At 45.2% G+C, this 18,312-nt stretch overlaps 1 protein-coding gene across 1 annotated transcript in view; it reads left to right on the top strand.

Moving 5' to 3' along the window:
* LOC109937386 overlaps window positions 1-18,312 on the top strand; it is a 97,895-nt gene that overhangs the window by 27,675 nt on the left and 51,908 nt on the right. Inside the window, exon 13 of the mRNA XM_048615739.1 lies at window positions 5,953-6,169. Within this exon, the coding sequence (XP_048471696.1) occupies window positions 5,953-6,169 (217 nt within the window). The remainder of the gene's footprint in view (window positions 1-5,952; window positions 6,170-18,312) is intronic.

The raw sequence follows: 18,312 nt of genomic DNA, 5'->3' as shown, positions 1-18,312 counted from the left end.
TTAAACGACTCTTGGATAGGCACATGGAGGATAGTAAAATGTAGGGTATGCAGGGTGGTTTGATCTTAGTAGGATAATAGGTCGGCACAATATTGTGGGCCGAAGGGCCTGTACTGCGCTGGACTGTTCTATGTTCTATGTTCTCCCACGATCCCACAGCCTTACTTCCACCCACACATCCCTCTGGTTTTCTCCCAGGTCCCGACACAGGTATTGATCTACCATTCCCCCTCTTCCCCCACCTCAACTTCTGATCTCCCCCTGCCCAGTGGTCCCAATCTCCCGAGGTCCCAAACTTCCCCACCCCCTCTTCCTAGGTACTGATCTCTCCCTCCCCCTCCAGCCCTAATCTCTCCCTGTGCCCAGGTCCCAATCTCCCCCACTTCCCTCTTCCCAAGTCCTGATCTCTATCCCTTCCCCTCTTCCCAGTTGCAATCACTCGCTGTCCTACAGCCCAATCTCTCCCTGCCCCATGGTCCCAAATTCCCCAGGCCCTGATCTCCCCCAGCCCCCTCTTCCCAGGTCCTGATCTCTCCCTCCCTGGGCCATGTCCACCTGAAACTGTTTGTATGTGCTTGCATGGTTTGAAGTGATGCATAGTGCACACGTGCTGATGTCAGGAGACGCAGCCTTTACAAAATAAATACGTTTGAGAAATGTATAAGCGTTCTTTGAGGATGTAGCAAACAAGATAGATGAAGAGTAACCAGTAAATGTAGCATATTTGGATTTCCAAAAGGCATTCATTAAAGTACTGTGTAAAATATCATGGCACAAGTGCTCACAGCGTCACAGGTGATGTATTAACATGAACAGAGGATTAGCTCACTAACAGGAAACAGAATTAAGATAAATGTGTTATTTTCAGACAAACTGTAACTAATGGATTAGTGCTGAGGCCTTAACTATTTACAAAGTATCATAATGATTTAGTTGAATGGACCAGGTATATTGTAGCCACATTTGTTGGTGGTATGAAGACGAGAAGAAAAGCACGTTATAAGGGTACCATAAAGTATCTGCTAAGTGGTATAGATAGGGGGGTTGAGATGATGGTACAGTGATAATGGCACTGGGCTGGTAATCCAAAGGGCCAGTTTAATGCGCTAACGTCATGGATACAGATCCTACCAGGGAAACTGGTAGAATTTGAATTCAATTAACAGGTCTGCAAGGTAAAGCTAGTTTTAGTATAGCTATCATTTGTTGTAAAGACCCCTGGTTTATTAATGTCTTTTAAAGAGGAAATCCACCATCCTTACCCAACTGGTCTACATCTGATTCCAAAGCCACAGTAATGTAGTTGACTCTAAATTTCCGTCAAAAGTGGCCCAGCAAGCCATTCAGTTTAAGGGTAGTTAAGGATACATAACACGTGATTCCCACATCTCATGGAATAATTCTTTTAAAACGTCCATTAAGTGATTGGGGGAAAATTAGTCAATGGATATAACTTGAGGTTGTCCACTTTAGTGCAAAGAATAGAAAAGCTGGTTATTATTTAACCAGAGAGAGACTGCAGAATGCTGAGGTATGGAGGGATCTCACCCATTCCAACATACAGGTACAGTGAGTACTTAGGAAGGCATATGAATAGTCAGCCTTTAGTGCAGCGGGGGCTGGAGTATAAAATTAGGGAAGACTTGCTACAACAGTATGGGGGATCAGTGAGACCACAACTGGAATGCTGTATCTGGTTTAGGTCTCTTTATTTAAGGAACATTGCACTGGAGGCAGTTGCGAGAAGGTTTACTCTTTGGAGAAAGAGGTTATTTTTTTGAGGAATGTTTGAACTGATTGAGGCTATACTCACAGAGACATAGAGATACAGTTCGGAAACAGACCCTTCAGTCCAACTCGTCCATGTCAACCAGATATCCTATATTAATCTAGTCCCATTTACCAGCATTTGGCCAATATCCCTCTAAACCTTTCCTATTCATATCCCCATCCAGATGCCTTTTAAATATTGTAATCACACCAGCGTCCACCACTTTGTCTGGCAGTTCATTCCATATATGCATCGCTTTCTGCGTGAAAAAGTTGCCCCTTAGATCCCTTTTATATTTTCCCCCCTCACCTTAAACCTATGCCCTCTAGTTTTGGAGTCCCCCACCCCAGGGAAATGACCTTGTCTATTTACCCTATCCATGCCCCTCATGATTTTACAAATCTCTATAAGGTCACCCCTCAGCCTCCGATGCTCCAGGGAAAATAGCCCCAGCCTATTCAGCCTCTCCCTAAAGGTCAAACCCTCCAACCCTGGCAACATCCTCGTAAATTTTTTCTGAACCTATTCTAGTTTCACAACATCCTTCCTATAGGAGGGAGACCAGAATTGCATGCAATACTCCAAAAGTGACTGAACCAATGTCCTGTAAAGCCACAACATGAACTCCCAACTCCTATACTCAATGCACTGACCAATAAAGCATACCAAATGCTACCTTCACTGTCCTGTTGACCTGGGACTCTGCTTTCGTAGAAGTATGAACCTGCACTCCAAGATTTCTTTGTTCAGCAACTATTTCCAGGACTTTACCATAAAGTGTATAAGTCCTGCCCTGATTTGCCTTTCTAACATGCAGCACCTCACACTTATCTAAATTAAACTCCATCTGCCAACCCTCACCCCATTAGTCCATCTGATAAAGATCCCATTGTACTCCAAGGTCACCTTCTTCGCTGTCCACTACACCTCCAATTTTGGTGTCATCTGCAAACTTACTATCCATATCTCCTATGTTCACATCCGGATAATTTATATAAATGACAAAAAGCAGCGGACCCAGCACCGAGCCTTGTGGCACACCGCCAGTCCAGTCTGAAAAGCAACCCTCCACCACCACCCTCTATCTTCTACCTTTGAACCACTATCCAGATGGCTAGTTCTCTCTGTATTCCACGTGATCTAACATTGCAACCAGTTTACTATGAGGAACCTTGTCAAACACCTTACTGAAGTCCATATAGATCATATCCACAGCTCTGCCATCATCATCCTCTTTGTTACTTCTTCAAAAAACTCAATCAAGTTAGTGAGACATGATTTTCCACTCACAAAGCCATGTTGACTACCCCTGGTCAGTCCTTGCCTTTCCAAATATATGTAAATCCTGTCCCTTAGGATTCTCTCCAACAATGTGGAGACAGTAAGGACTGCAGTTGTTGGAAACTAGAGTCAATAAATGTGGAGCTGGAAAAGCACAGCAGGTCAGATGGCATCCAAGGAGCAGGAAAATCAATGTTTCATGCTGAAAGCTTTCATCAGGACCCTGTAACAACATGCCCACCACCAGTGTCAGGCTCACCGGTCTATAGTTCCCTGGCTTTTCCTTATTACCTTTCTTAAATAGTGCCACAACATGAACCAGTATGAGAGGTGATCTTATTGAAACACAGAAGATTCTGAGGGCATTAGGCAGGGTGGATGCTTAGAGAATGATTTCCCTTATGGGGGTAGAGGTTCTCTAGAACTAGGAGACACAGTTTGAAGAGAAGGAACTTCCTATATGGGCAAAATTAAGAGAAAATTCTTCAAGGATTCCTACTCCCAATTCCTCCGCCTCCACTGCATCTGGTCCCAAGATGGGGCGTTCCACTCCCGAACATTCCAGATGTCCTCTTATTTCAAGGACTGCAACGTCCACCCTTTGGTGGTCGAAAATGCTCTCGACCGCACCTTTTGCGTTTCCCGCACCTCTGTCCTCACATCCCCTCCCCTCCACAAAAACAAAGACAGAATCCCCCTTGTCCTCACATATCACCTCACTAACCTCCGTAAGCAACCCATCATTTTCTGCCACTTCTGCCACCTGCAATCCGACCCCACGACCAAAGAGACATTTCCCTCCCCACCCTTATCTGCCTTTCATAGGGACCGCTCTCTCCATGACTCGCTTGTCCGCTCCACACTCCCCACTAGCCCCACTATCCCTGGCACCTTTCCCTGAAACCGCAGGAAGTGCTACACCTGCGCCTACACCTCCTCCCTCACCTCCATTCAAGGCACTAAACAAACCTTCCACATCAGTCAGAGGTTCACCTGCACATCCGCCAATGTGGTCTACTGCATCTGCTGCTCCCGATGTGGCCTCCTCTACATTGGTGAGACCAAACGGAGGCTCAGAGACCGCTTTGTAGAGCATTTGCGCTTTATTCGCAATGAACAACAACACCTTCTGGTCGCGAACCATTTCAACTGCCCCTCCCACTCCCTGGGTGACATGTCCATCCTGGGCCTCCTCCAGTGTCATAATGATGCCACCCAGAAACTGGAGAAGCAGCACCTAATACTCCACCTCGGGAGCCTACAGCCCAATGGTCTATTTGTAGACTTTACCAGTTTCAAAATCTCCCCACCCCCGGCCTCTCCCATGACCAACCCTCCCTCTCATCCCCAACTCCTTGACCTGATATAACCTGTCCATCTTCTCTCCCACCTCACTGATTAATCCCCACTACTGCCTACCTGCACTCACCTATCCCCATCCCACCTACCTCCCCCAGCCCCACCCCTCCTCTCTATTTATTTCTGAGCTCCCTTCCCCCTCCCCATTTCTGAAGAAGGGTCCCGACCTGAAACATCAGCTTTCCTGCTCCTCTGATGCTGCCTGACCTGCTGTTTTCCTCCAGCTCCACACAGTGTTATCTCTACTTCAAGAATTGTTACTTTTTGGAATTCTCTACCCCAAAGAGAGTGGAAGTTGGGTCATTGAATATATTTTGAATTGAGTTAGACAGACTTTTGATTAACAAGGGAACTAAAGATTATGGGGGCAACCAGGAAGTGAAGTTGAGGCCATAGTCAAATCAGCTGTGATCTAATTGAATGGCAGAGCAGTTGTGAGGAATCCAATGATCTGGTACTGCTTCTATTTCTTTTGTTCTTATGATAATAGATCCTGCAAGCATTGTCAACTGTCGACAAACGTCACTTATAATGTTCTCCTGTGACTTTGTATCTCACCAATGTTGTATTGCACCATGGATCTAACAGAAGTATCAGGAGAGTCAGTGATATCAAGGAATCTTGTACTGATGTTAGATTTCCTACATACCTTGTGTACAATAACTAATTGCGAGATGGCCATATGGAATCTGCATCATTGATTTACCTCCACACACACACACACCAGCATGCTTCAGGGTGTTGACATGGTTGGTAAACAGGTTCTCTACAAAGTATTTCTGCAGAGATTTGTTAGCTGAAGTGGTAATGGTCTTCATCTCTTCCATTGGTGTATACAGAACTAATAATGTCATGGTCAGTTTACTTATTACTTAAAATCATTTTATAACTGTTGTAAGAAAGGTCAGCTGGTTTGTCTCTCTCTGTTGTGTGTGGTATGCATTTTGGGCCCTTTCTGTTCTGAATTCAGCAACCTCATGACCTCAATGGACAATCAGTTTAACAAAGCACAAGATTGAGAATTGGCTTCCTTCCAAGGAATGTTGAATCCTAGAATCCCTACAGTGCAGAAAGAAGCCATTGAGTCTGCACCGATCCTCCAAATAGCATACCACCCAGATCCACCTCCCTGACCCTATCCCCATAACTCCACATTTACCATGACTAATCCCCCTAACCTATATATCCTGGAACTCTCTGGGCAATTTAGCATGGCCAATCCACCTAGCCTGCACATCTTTGGACTGTGGGAGGAAACCAGAGCACCTGGAGGAAACCCACGCAGATACAGGGAGATTGCGCAAACTCCACACAGACAGTCATCCAAGGGTGGAATTGAACCCAGGTCCCTGGCGCTGTGAGGCAGCAGTGCTAACCACTGAGCCACCGTGCTGCCCAAACTTTTTCTCCAATTATTTATTTTACTGTCATTCTGCTACGTGGTATTCTTTCTCCTTCTCTCCTCCTGTCTAGCTGTCTTCCAGGGTTATTGTGGGCGAGATCTCCACTGAGACTAAGCTTGTGCCTTTCACTTGGGGTAGGTATCGGCCTTCTGCTCATGAGCTGTTGCATCTTCGCCTCCCTGAAGTGATGGCAAAGTACAAAGAAACTCCAGAGTATGAGGAAGAGCCAGAGACAGGCTTTCAACACAAGCTGAGTCAAAAGAGAAATAGTCACACAACTCTTTATTATTTATACATGCCTGATCTGGAACTTCGCCCCATTGAAGGACTGCCTACAAAGATTAAAATTAGACAGGTAAGTGTAATTAAAACATTCCTAATGATTTTATTTTTTATTATTAAAACAAACTTACTTTAACACCGGGCTTAAGGGTCTCGACTTTCTACCTCTCTCCTGGTGATGCTTCAGTGGTCCTGATTTATCAGTGACTTAGCACAGAGACTGAGAGTCTGCTTCCCTCAATGAAGCTGACACCCTAGAATAGTTCAGGAGGCTAGAAACCCCATCTTATTGAATGGACCTGAACAAAGGGGTAATGGTAGGTTTACAGTTTAGCACATCCCTTCTGTGAATTAAATATGTTATACCACCGTAGTAGAAAGATTTACAATGGAGACTTGGAGTTACCTTTTTGGGATCAACCCCAAAATTAAACCCAAAATAATGCCGAATATGGCATCCTTTTAGCCAGTGTCAAGTTACATCCATGTATCTAAATTTCATTATAATACATCCAAACTTCAATTAGACATCAATGAATATAAGCCGATCATAATCAGGGTAAACTGTCAGGGAAGTGAATATCACCACTGTACATTTCTTCATAGAGTATGGTAACTTGCGTTTTAACTTGCTTTTAAATTAGCAGGCACTACATGCTTAGAAACAAGCAATCAGGCAGCTTTATCATTTTTAATGTCACCTCTACTTAAAGATACAGGTCACTGTGAGGATAAATTAAATGTAATAATCACAAAAAGAAATTGAAGAGATTACCAGTCGATAGTGAGACGGTCCTCGTTGTCAGTGCTGATTTGGTTGCTTCACCCTGAGGCTGATCTAATGAAGGAGTCTCAGTAGTTAGTGGTCTGGCAACCACATTAAAGTATCTGATCCACAAAAAGGGAAAGGAATCTAAGGAAAAAGCTACTTCAGAGAATTCATGCTTCAAACTTATGTGGCCAGATCCCTGATGACTTCATAATGAATAATAACATTTGAACTTATTTAATGCCTTCTTGCATTGACACATCTCAAAGCAGTTTTTATAATAATTCCTTTGAAATCTAGAGATCGGTGTTACATTGACAAATGTGTACCAATTCTGTGCACAGCAACAACCCCCAAACAGATATCAGATGAATGGCTATCTGATTTTTTTTCTGATGATATTGAATGTCTGACCAGTCAAATAATGCAAGAGGATTTTTAACGAGCAATGTAGGAAGCCTGGAGTCTGGTTAGCTCAACTGGCAAGATGGTTATCACAGGGTTCAGAATAATGTCAATATGGTGAGATTCCATCTCAGTTCTAGTTGAGGTCAACTTAAGGCCTGCCTGCTCCTCACCCTCCCTGATGGTAAAATCATGGCATGAAGCTGTGCTTCAGTGACCCTCGAACTACTGAGGATGCTAATGAAAGGAGAGAAGATGATATTTCATTTCACCAAGCAGACATATATATCTATAATAAGGTACCTTGGTTCAATTCCAGCCTTGGGCCACTGTGTGGAGTTTTCACACCCTTCCCGTGTCTGCTTGGGTTTCCTCCGGGTGCTCCGGTTTCCTCCCACAGTCCAAAGATATGCAGGTTAGGTGGATTGGTCATGCTAAATAAGGGATTATGAGGATAGGGTCGGGGGCTGGGTATGGGTGGGAAGCTCTACAGAGGATCGATTACATATTTGGTGGGCCAAATAGCCTCAATCTGCGCTGAAGGGATTCTATGAGATATGGCAGAATGTTGTGATAATGCAGGATCTAGTTATCCTTGTACATGGAATACAGAATGTTAGGGTGCAGTTACAGCAAGTAATTATAAATACAAATGGATTGTTAACTTTATTGCAGGAGGGATGGAACATAAAAGAAGTCCCATTACAACTATATAGGACATTGGTACCTCGAGTAGTCCACACTGCTTGGATCTCCATATTTAAGGAGGAATGTAATTACAATGGAGGCAGTTCAGAGAAGGTTCATTAGATTGATTATTGTGATGAAGGCGGTGCCTTATTAAGAAAGTTCAAGCAGGCTGGACATGGGCTGAAGTTTGATCTTATCAAAACATGTAGGATTCTGAGGCAGCTTGATAGGCTAGATGTTGAAAGAATGTTTCCCATCGGAGGGAGTCCAGAATTTGGGGATCCAGTTTCAGAACAATACGTCAGCCATTCAAGACAGAAATGAAGAGGATTTTTTTTCTCAGAGAGTTGTGGATCTGTGAAATTATTTACCACAGAAAGCTGTCAAGAATGGGTCATTAAGTATATTCAAAGGCCAGATGGGTTTTTAATCAGTAACTGAATCAAAAGTCATTGGGAATAAGGCAGGAAAGTATAGTTGAGGATTTATCATGATTGGTCATGATGTTGTTGAATGCTAGAGCAGTGTTGATGGGCTGAATGGCCTACTTCTGCTTCTATACCTTATTTATTGCCTTAGCAGGGTGGTGTCATTACCTGATCCTCCTTCCTCACCATCTCAACTGGAATTCTGGGCCTTGCTGCTCCACTGCTGATGGAGAACCTCAACACGGCGTCATTCTTTCTTTTTATTCACTTGTGGGACGCGAATTTCGCTGGCTGACCAGCATTTTATTGCCTGTCCCAGGCTGCCCTTGAGAAAGTGGTCTGTGATTCACCTCACTAGAGGAAAGCCTATCACAATGAAGCGTACACGACAGGTCAATACAGTGTAGGGCACTTGTCACTTCAATGGGATGGGGGTGACGAGCACCCCTTGATCAAAGATGCTCAGTGCCAATTATGGGAATGGACATTGGGAAGGCGGTACCCTGCCAGGAAGCCACACCCTTGCAATTTCTTCTGTCCTAGTGTTCCCCTTGCCTTGCAACCCCCCATCTTGCAAAACCACCCCTTCCTCCCAGAGCACTACGCTCACACAATACTTTCCCATGGCCTGGACCCTCCATAATTTCTGGGACGCCAGAGCCTGTCCTTCCTACAGGAGTGTGGTCTCTCGAGCAGCTGGGCACAAGGTGGGGTAGGGTGGGTTTGCAGTGAATGGCCAGCAGCTCTTGCCGAGCAGGACATCTACCCTGGGGTTTTCAATCTTAGGGAATGTTACCTGACTTGCACACGGTTGTCTGGGCTTTCCTGTAAAGAAGCAGCCCTGGTCTATCACTGGCAGGTGAGACCCTTGACACAGTAATACAACTCTGCCCAAATAATAGAGGGGGGGCACTGTGACTCAGTGGTTAGCACCGCTGCCTCACAGTGCACGGGAGCCAGGTTCGATTCCAGCCTCCGAAGACTGTCTGTGTGTGCAGCTTGCACAATCCTCCCATGTCCACCAGGTGCTATGGTTTCCTCCCACAATCCAACAATGTGCAGTTTGGTCAGATTGGCCGTGCTAAATTATCCCATAGGCATATGCAGGCTAGGTGGATTAGCTATGGGAGCTGTGGTGTCACGGGGATAGGGTGAGGAGATGCATCCGGGTGGGATGCTGTTCAGAGGGTCAGTCCAGACTCAATGCACCGAAAGGCCTCTTTCCACACGGTAGGGATTCTGTGATTCTGTTTTTCCCAAACTGCCTTCCACCATCAACCCAACAGGGGGAGCCCCACCTCAGGAGGAGCACCTCATCACTGAATTTTCCAAGAGTTTCAATTCACTCCTTTCAACAGCAGAGGGAGCCAGAACCCAGGAATAACACCTCCTTCCATACATCAGTATGCACTATCTGTATTTAATATATTTACCGCTGATGCAAACCTATTATTGTCTATGACTTTCATAAATTATTTTGTTGGTGTACTTAGCTTGAATTTCATAAATAATATATATGTAAAATGGGACTTTATGCCCTTTTCTTTCCATCTCTCTCTGTCTTTCTTGTTTGTGGAATGATTGAAAGTTGATTACCTCAAGATGTGGTGCATTGCTTTGAACCTAGAGCAGTTAGGGAAAACCTCCAGAGAAGAATTACTCAGAATTGAGTGGTAAATAATACAGGAAAGTCCATGGCAGCAAGAAGAGATCCAGGGCTAAAGTTGCCAATTTGTGCTGGATCTATTGTCAAAGGCTTCATTTCAGGGCCTGTTGGTTTTAGCTTCTCTACCAGGTCAAAAAGCTTTCTCCTCCCTAAACCTAATATATTCCGAACTAATAAATGAAAGCGTCTAAAGAAAATGAAAGACAGCTCAAAGAAATCCAAGCACTTTTTAAAGCCGCAATGAATTTTCTGCCAGGTCGGAATTTTCTCCAAAGTTGCTCACGTCATTTAACGTTATTCCTGGAGTTTCCCAGGCAATCCTGGAGGCTTGGCTACCAGATATCAGTGTTATGTCAGTTGTCACGATGGCATACTGACTCAAAACCAAAATCTGAAAAACGTGCCCCCCCCACCACGCACACAATTAATGGAATTTCAAATGCAAACTTGCTCCACCAAATCCCTAGCTCTGCCAGATGCACTTGAAAAATTGGTCACCTCAGAAAAGATAACTGACCACCACTAAAATAAACCAACAACCATGTGAAATTCCAGAAAGTGATTGCACTGGAAGATTCCATTCTCAAAGATAAATGCCCTGACCATCATGTTGGAGAAAAGACAGATTGTGAGCTCGTTCCCAAATTTTTTTCTATTCATTCACGGGATGAGGGTGTCATTTATGGCCCTTCCCAGAGGGCATTTAAGAGTCAACCATTCTTAAACTCTTGGAAAATTCAGGGATGAAGTGCTCCTCCTGAGAGGGGGCTCACCCTGTTGGGATGATGGTGGAAGGTAGTTTGGGAGAAACAGAATCACAGAATCCCTACAGTGTGGAAAGAGGCCTTTAGGTGCATTGAGTCTGGACTGACTCTCCGAACAGCATCCCACCCGGATGCATCTCCTCACCCTATCCCCGTGACACCACAGCTCCCATAGCTAATCCGCCTAGCCTGCACATCCGTATGGGATAATTTAGCATGGCCAATCTGACCAAACTCAGTGTGGGTCTGGAGTCACATATAGGTCAGACTAGGTAAGGATGGCAGTTTCCTTCCTTAAAGGACATTAATGAACCATATAGATTTTTTCAATAACCGACAATGGATCTATGACCATCATTAGAGTCTTACTTCCAGATTATTATTGAATTTAAATTCCACCATCTGCCTTGGCAAGATTCAAACTTGAGTCACCGTAACATCACCTGGGTCTCTAGATTAACAGGCCAGCGATAATACCACTAGGCCATCACCTCCCCCTACAAATCCCTACAGTCGTCCCACTGTCACTTAAGTAGCAGCTAGTTTCATGTGTCCACTACACCACCCACAGTCTTCATGTACGTATTAGTGCCAACCCCAGGCCTGCCTGAAATGATTCCTGCTTCTTCACCAGAAGATAAAATGTTCTCATCACAGCCCATTACCAATAAATTTTAAGCTGACCACTAACACCATCAGTAGCAGCAATGATCCGTTTATAAAATGCACTGCAGCAAATCACCAAGGCTCTTTCAGTCTTTCAAATCCACAAGCTCTGCCCTCCAGAGGGATAAGGGCAGCATATACTTGGAAGGGCCATCACCTACAATTTCCCCTCCAAGCCACATACCATCCTGACGTGAAACTGTATCACTGTTCCATTGCCATCGTTGCATCAATACCCTGGAATTCCCTACAAAGCTGCATGTGCACTCCACATCTCAACAGCTGCAGTCATTCAAGAAGACAGCTCACCTCCAACTACTTCAGGGCAGTTAGGGATGGGCATTAAGTGCTGGCCAAGCCACCGGTGCCCACAGTCCACCTACAAGTAAAAGAAAACTGTGGTAAACAATGGTGGTGTAATCAGTGTATTTTTATTGGAACAAAATCGCAAGGTGGAAAAGATTTGAAGCAATGAATTTTGAAAGTGGAAACAACTTCATGAGCTTGGTAGATGTGTATTTGACCAGTCCACTAAAGATAGACAAGAATTTTAGGACTTTAAAGAGACGTCAAGAACAACTGGAGGGAGACATCAAACAGAAATGTGTAACTGTTCTGAGGTGAAATTGACCATATCAGCAATTGGTGTTATCCAAGATAAAAGCCATTTTGTACTTGACCTGGGAATTCTTCGATGTTAACATGGCCGCAAAAACAAGTAAATTTCCTTTTCCAGCACTGATAGCTCAACTCTTAGTGCAGTGAGCTCCTTTTGAGAGCTGGTCAGAATGAAAGATGAGCCCATCATAAAGTAGGGAGGGGGCTGCCTTTTGACTCAGATTAAGGGATCATTAGGAGTTCTTAGTGTCTTGTTGGGTTCTTCTGGCACTTTGCATGTTCAAAGTTTGAATCTGTGGCTGCAGACATTTCTTCATTTCATTTAGTTGTTATTATACACAACAAAATTGATTTTTGTGGTCCATCTAAGTGTTTTGTCAGGATCTACACATGGTTCTGATGAGAAAAGAATGATAAGGGGCGCAGCTGCTTAAGGAAAAGGTTCACCACCACCTACGTTCCCTCTGGCCTTCCCAGTCACTGCACAGACCCCCAATGATCCATGTGCCACTGTAACCAGAGAAGCTGGGAGTGAAGGTGTTGACATGGCCCTCGATGCACATGGACCCTCAGAATGGCTGCAGAGCCAGAGGGAACATTAGCCATGCCCTCTTCAGCATGCCACTGGGCTTAGGCAGTGGAACTGGCCTTGCCAGCACTAGCATTTCCCAAGAGCAAAAAAGGTGACAAACCCTCTGCTGTTGTCATTCAGAACGAAGGGCGGCATGATGGATCAATGGTTAGCACTGCTGCCTCACAGCACCAGGGACCCGGGTTCAATTCCAGTCTTGGGCAACTGTCTGTGTGGAGTTTGTACATTCTCCCTGTATTTGCGTGGGTTTCCCCCGGGTGCTCCGGTTTCCTCCCACAGTCCAAAGACGTGCAGGGTAGGTAGATTGGCCATGCTAAATTGCCCGTAACGTCGAGGGATGTGCAGGTTGGATGGGTTAGGCATGGGAAATGCAGGGTTATGGGGATCTGGGTAGAATGCTCTTCAGAGGGTTGGTGTGGACTCAGATGGCCTCTTTCCCCTCTGTACTAGGGATGTACACTCTAGGTGGATTGGCCATGCTAAACTGCCCCGTAGAGTCTCAGGAATGTGCATTTAATTGTGGTAAATGCAGGGTTACAGGGATGCTCCTCAGAGGATTGCTGCAGGACTAGATGGGCTGAATGGCCCCTTCTGCATTCATGGCATAAATTAGGAGCTGGATTTGGCACATTTGACACATCATGCCTCTCCGCCATTCAATAAGATCATGGCTGATCTGATGTGTCCTGAACTCCATATTCCTGCCCACAGCCCCTTTAACTGTTCTGTTAGTCAAGAATCTATCTGGCACTGCCTTAAAAATATTCAATGATGCTGCCTCCTCTGCTCTCCACGGAAAGGAGTTCCAAAGTTGCTCGACTCTCTGAAAGAAAATGTTTGCCGTTTCAAATGGAAGACCCTTTACTTTCAAACTGTGTCCCCTCATGCTAGCCTGCAGTACACAGGGGTATGCGTTCAGCGTCTGTTCCATTAACTTTTATGATCCAATGGCGGGACCAGGCTGTCATGTGAAGTAAATCAGTCAATGTCGTCCTGACATGTTGCGTCTCCCACGAGCCACGCCCTGAACAACCTTGTCTCACTATGGCAAGTGAAAGCTAGTTTTGAACTGGGCAACGTTGCCCACTGCAGGAAGATGGAGAGGGAATGAGGTTGTGAACTCTCCAAATCCCCACTCTGGCCCCTATGAAAGTGAGTGAGTTCAGCTCAGTGCTAACTCACATTGTTTGACTAAATAAAATGATTGAGAGGCAGGGACCGCCCTGGAGTTCGAATGAGAGTTCCTTTTTGGTTAGAAGTTTTGCATTTGGGCAGTTGATCAGGCCTTTGGGCTAAAGATATGTGTCAGAAAATGCATGTCCATTTTTCTGTTTATCTTGCTTTATTATTGTTCACCTTTCACCCTCATCTCACAAAAATGTCAATCACAGAAGATTTTGGTTGGGAAAAGCAAACGGCAGCAGGTCAGAGAGTTAAAGACATCAGTTCCAGTAATGCAAAGATCACATCCTCAACCTGAGAGATGGAATGTAATATTCACACTTTTGCCCCATTACCTTTAAAGACAGGCTTGTGGGAATGAAAATTTTTATAACAGAAAACATCTAAAGAAATTCTGAACTTAACCTTTTTTGCTTACATTGGTACCCATCATATTTCAGCTCAGAAATTGCTTTCTGTTGAAATTAGTGGATGCATGATTGGTTTGGTGTATGGCTTTCTTCAGTCTGCAATTATATTGCTCACAGAAACCCATTTGTTTTAAATATTCTTGTTTGCAAGTGCGGTTGTGAATGAGGAGAGATAATGACATTGGAGTTAGTCTCCTTAACAACAACTGGCAGGCTTGATGTTTGCCCAAGTCTTCCCAAACTGTTTGTCCATCTGGTTCTCGTCTGTACTCACATTCACAGCCACATAACGGAGTGTGTCACTGCATCATTGTAAAATGACAAATTACACTGTAACAGCTGGAGATGGGGATGGAAAAGCTGCAACACAGAAGAAGGCTATTTGGCTTTCTGTACGAGAAGCTCAACTAGTCCCAATCCCCTGCCCTTTATCCACGATCTTGAATTTTTCTTCTCTCTTCAGATAATTATCAGTTCCAATTGATCCTGCCTGCACTACACTCTCAGATGGTGCATTCCAAAACCTAACCACTCACTGATGAAAATAGTTCTTCCTCAAGTTGCCCGTGGTTCTTCAGCCATTTACCTTAAATCAGTGTCCCTGGTTCTCCAACCTTCCACCACTGGGAGCAGTTTCTCCCTATTGACTCTGTGAAATTGATTCCATCAAATCTCCTGTCAACCTCCACTGAGGGGAATGGTCCCCAATACTAGTCTATCCTCATAACTCAAGTTCCTCAACCTGGAGATAGTAGGAACTGCAGATGCTGGAGAATCTAGGCCCGAAACGTCAACCTTCCTGCTCCTATGATGCTGCTTGGCCTGCTGTGTTCATCCAGCTCCATACCTTGTTAGCTCTGTTTCCTCAACCTGGAACCATGTTTGTAAATATTTCCTGCAATGTGAAAGTGCAGCGAAAATTAGTGAACCACAGAATCACAGAGATCTACAGCACAGGAAAAGGCAATTCGGCCTATTGTGTCCACATGGATAGAAAACAACCACCACACTATTCTGATCCCAATTTCCAGCACTCGATACATCGCTGACCTTTGCACATTAATGAGATGTTGGAGGTTTTCTGACCGTTGGTGTCATTGATGAGGCCACATCTATTGCCCATGCACCCCCTCAGGTTCTGCAAGATGGTAGTGGTGGTCCTTAGCAGTTGTCTGAGTCATTTTTACAACAGGGTTGATTACTGGGGTCACTTCAGAGGGAATGGAAAGCCAACAATGTGTAGTGTGCGAGTGGAAGCTCATGTGGCCCAGACTGAGAAAGGTGACAGATTCCATTCTTAAAAGTACATTGGTGAACCAGATGGGTTTTAACGACAGCCTTTCACAATCATTCTTTCCAGATGTTAGTGCAGATGTCACTTGTTATCTTCAGTTCAGTTCCTCAACTTGAACTCATGACCACAAGTTACCAATCTAGTTCCATTAACTGTAACTCTACATTTCAAAGTGTCACTTTTTAAAGCTACACATCATGACAAGGGAGTTATTCATTTTTCATAGAATCTTCCCTACAGTGTGGGAACAGGCCCTTCGGCCCAACAAGTCCATGCCAACCCTTGAAGCATCCCACCCAGACCCATCCTCCTATAACCCACCTAATCTACAGACCCCTGAACACTACAGGCAATTTAGCATGGCCAATCCACCTAGCCTGCACATCTTTGGACTGTGGGAGGAAACCCACACTGACACGGGGAGAATGTGCAAACCCCACACAGACAGTCACCCGAGGGTGGAATTGAACCCGGGGCCCTGGCGCTGTGAGGCAAGCAGTGCTAACCACTGAGCCATTGTGCCACCCTTGAGATCTCTTGCAACGCACTTCCTGAGAAGGGATAGGAGCCCGTGTGCATGGGACGTTAAAGCATTGAAACAGATCAATGTGTCGGTGAGCTGGGGATCTACTAAGCTTTGCTTTTTAGAGGAGATAGTGTCATAGTAATGTCACTGCACTAGAAATTCAGAGAGCCAGGCTATTGCCCTGGGGATGTGAGCACAAATCCCACTAGAACAGCTCATGGAATTTAAATTCAATGCACAAATCTGGAATATAGAGTTGGTCTTGGCATTGGTGACTTGGACAAGGGGTCATAGCTTAAAAATGAGAGGGTGCTCATTTAAAACAGAGATGGCAAATGTTTTTCTTTATCTCAGAGGGTTATGAGTCTTTGGGATTCCCTTCCTCAAAAGGATGGTGGATGCAGGATCTTTAAATATTTCGAAGGCAGAGGTGGATAGATTCTGAATTCCCAATAGGACAAAAGATTATCAGAGATATGCCGGAATGTAGAGTTGCGGTTAAAATCAGATCAGCCGTGACATTATTGAGTGGTGGAGCAGAGCATGAAGGGCTGAATGGCCTATTCTTGTTCCATGTTTGTGTGCCCATTTGACAACTATCATCAATTGTTTTCAAACTCCATCCTGTTCAACGATGTCCTTTAGGGAAGACAATCTGCCATCCTTATCCACTGTAGCCTACAAGTGACTCCAGACCCATGACCATGTGGTTTACTCTGAATTGCCCTCTGAAATGGCCCAGCAAGCCGCTCAGTTCAAGGGCAATTAGAAATGGGCTGGCTTTGACAGTAACACTCACATCCCAGGAAAGAACAAAGGGTAAATCTTTATTTTGTGAATGTTTGGTATTATGCAGGCTACCATTTGAGACAAGCAAGTCTGCAACAGCAAATGCGTTTGTGTGCATTTTCAACCATGGATTCAGCTCTGCTGCTGATCATCTGATCTGATTTTAACCTCAATCCTATATTCTTGAATATCCCCTAATTTCCCGGGCTTACAGCAACGCACCAGGTTGAACAAGGTGAGAGAACAGTGGGGACTGACGAATGAGCAACGATAGACTGATAAAAGCTTTTGTAAGTTTTGTAAGCTTTTATAAGTTGTTAGTTTGCCTCCGTGAAAGGCATTTGTTCATTTCAGAGTGCTTTAGATCCAATTTCCAAAGCTTTACTGAAAAGTGGAGTTTTTTTTTAATCCTTATCCTGTCTCCTCAGCAGCCTGGGAGCTGAGTTGTGGCCTTACTTTGGCCCTCTGATGAGGAAGGAGAGGAGGAGCACCCAGCAACACTGGCAGGAATGAGGCTGGGCTTCTCCTCACCCAGCTGCCTCTCTACAGGGTAGGGGGGATGAACATGGAGGAGGCAGATAACCCCACACAGGGGATACAGGCGGAGGACCAGCTTGCTGGACGGACCTGTGTTTGAGCACCTCGAGAGGTTCCGAGGTTCTCAGCAAGTCGTTGCTGGCATTTGCAGCCTCCTAGAAGATGGGCCACGTGGGTCACTCATCAAGCTCACAACCATCTAAAATGTCTTCACCCACAGCTGCTCACAAGGTGATATCTGCAGAGTGTCGGCGTGTTGCCTGCCATTGACTATCCTAAGTGATGGACATCAAGGTTGGCCGCTGGTGATTCCAGCCAAAGAGACTCCTTGGATTTACCTCTGTGACTGGTTTCTCACCACTACAGAGCAATTCATGGCAATGGTGGCTCTGGCAACCAGTCGTCCTGTATTTTAGGATCATCCTGCCATTTGATATATTGTCCCATATCCTATATTATGTTATTTTCAGAAGATGCCACTTGTCCCAACATTTTACAGAATTTCTTGGGGAGGGATCCAGGAAACTGTCAGGAGTCTTGTCTTATCGCTCTCTTTGTTTCACATGCACTCACATTCTCCTACCGGCACCCTCTCGCATGTTCCAATCCCCAGATCCTCACCTCCCGAACTCCCACACTCTCCCCTCCTCCAACCTACACTCCACCTCTCTCAACCTTCCCCAACATCTCACCAGCACCTCCCCCACCTACCACACTCCCACCAGCACCTCCCCCACGCCCCCACTCCCACCAGCATCTTCCCCACCCCCAAACTCCCACCAGCACCTATCCCACCCCCAAACTCCCACCAGCACCTATCCCACCCCCACACTCCACCAGCACCTCCCCCACCCCCACACTCCCACCAGCACCTATCCCA

The sequence above is a fragment of the Rhincodon typus genome, chromosome 33 (assembly GCF_021869965.1).
Source record: "Rhincodon typus isolate 14 chromosome 33, sRhiTyp1.1, whole genome shotgun sequence".
In the NCBI taxonomy this organism is placed as follows: Eukaryota; Metazoa; Chordata; class Chondrichthyes; order Orectolobiformes; family Rhincodontidae; genus Rhincodon; species Rhincodon typus.
This window is presented reverse-complemented; position numbering and strand designations above follow the sequence as displayed.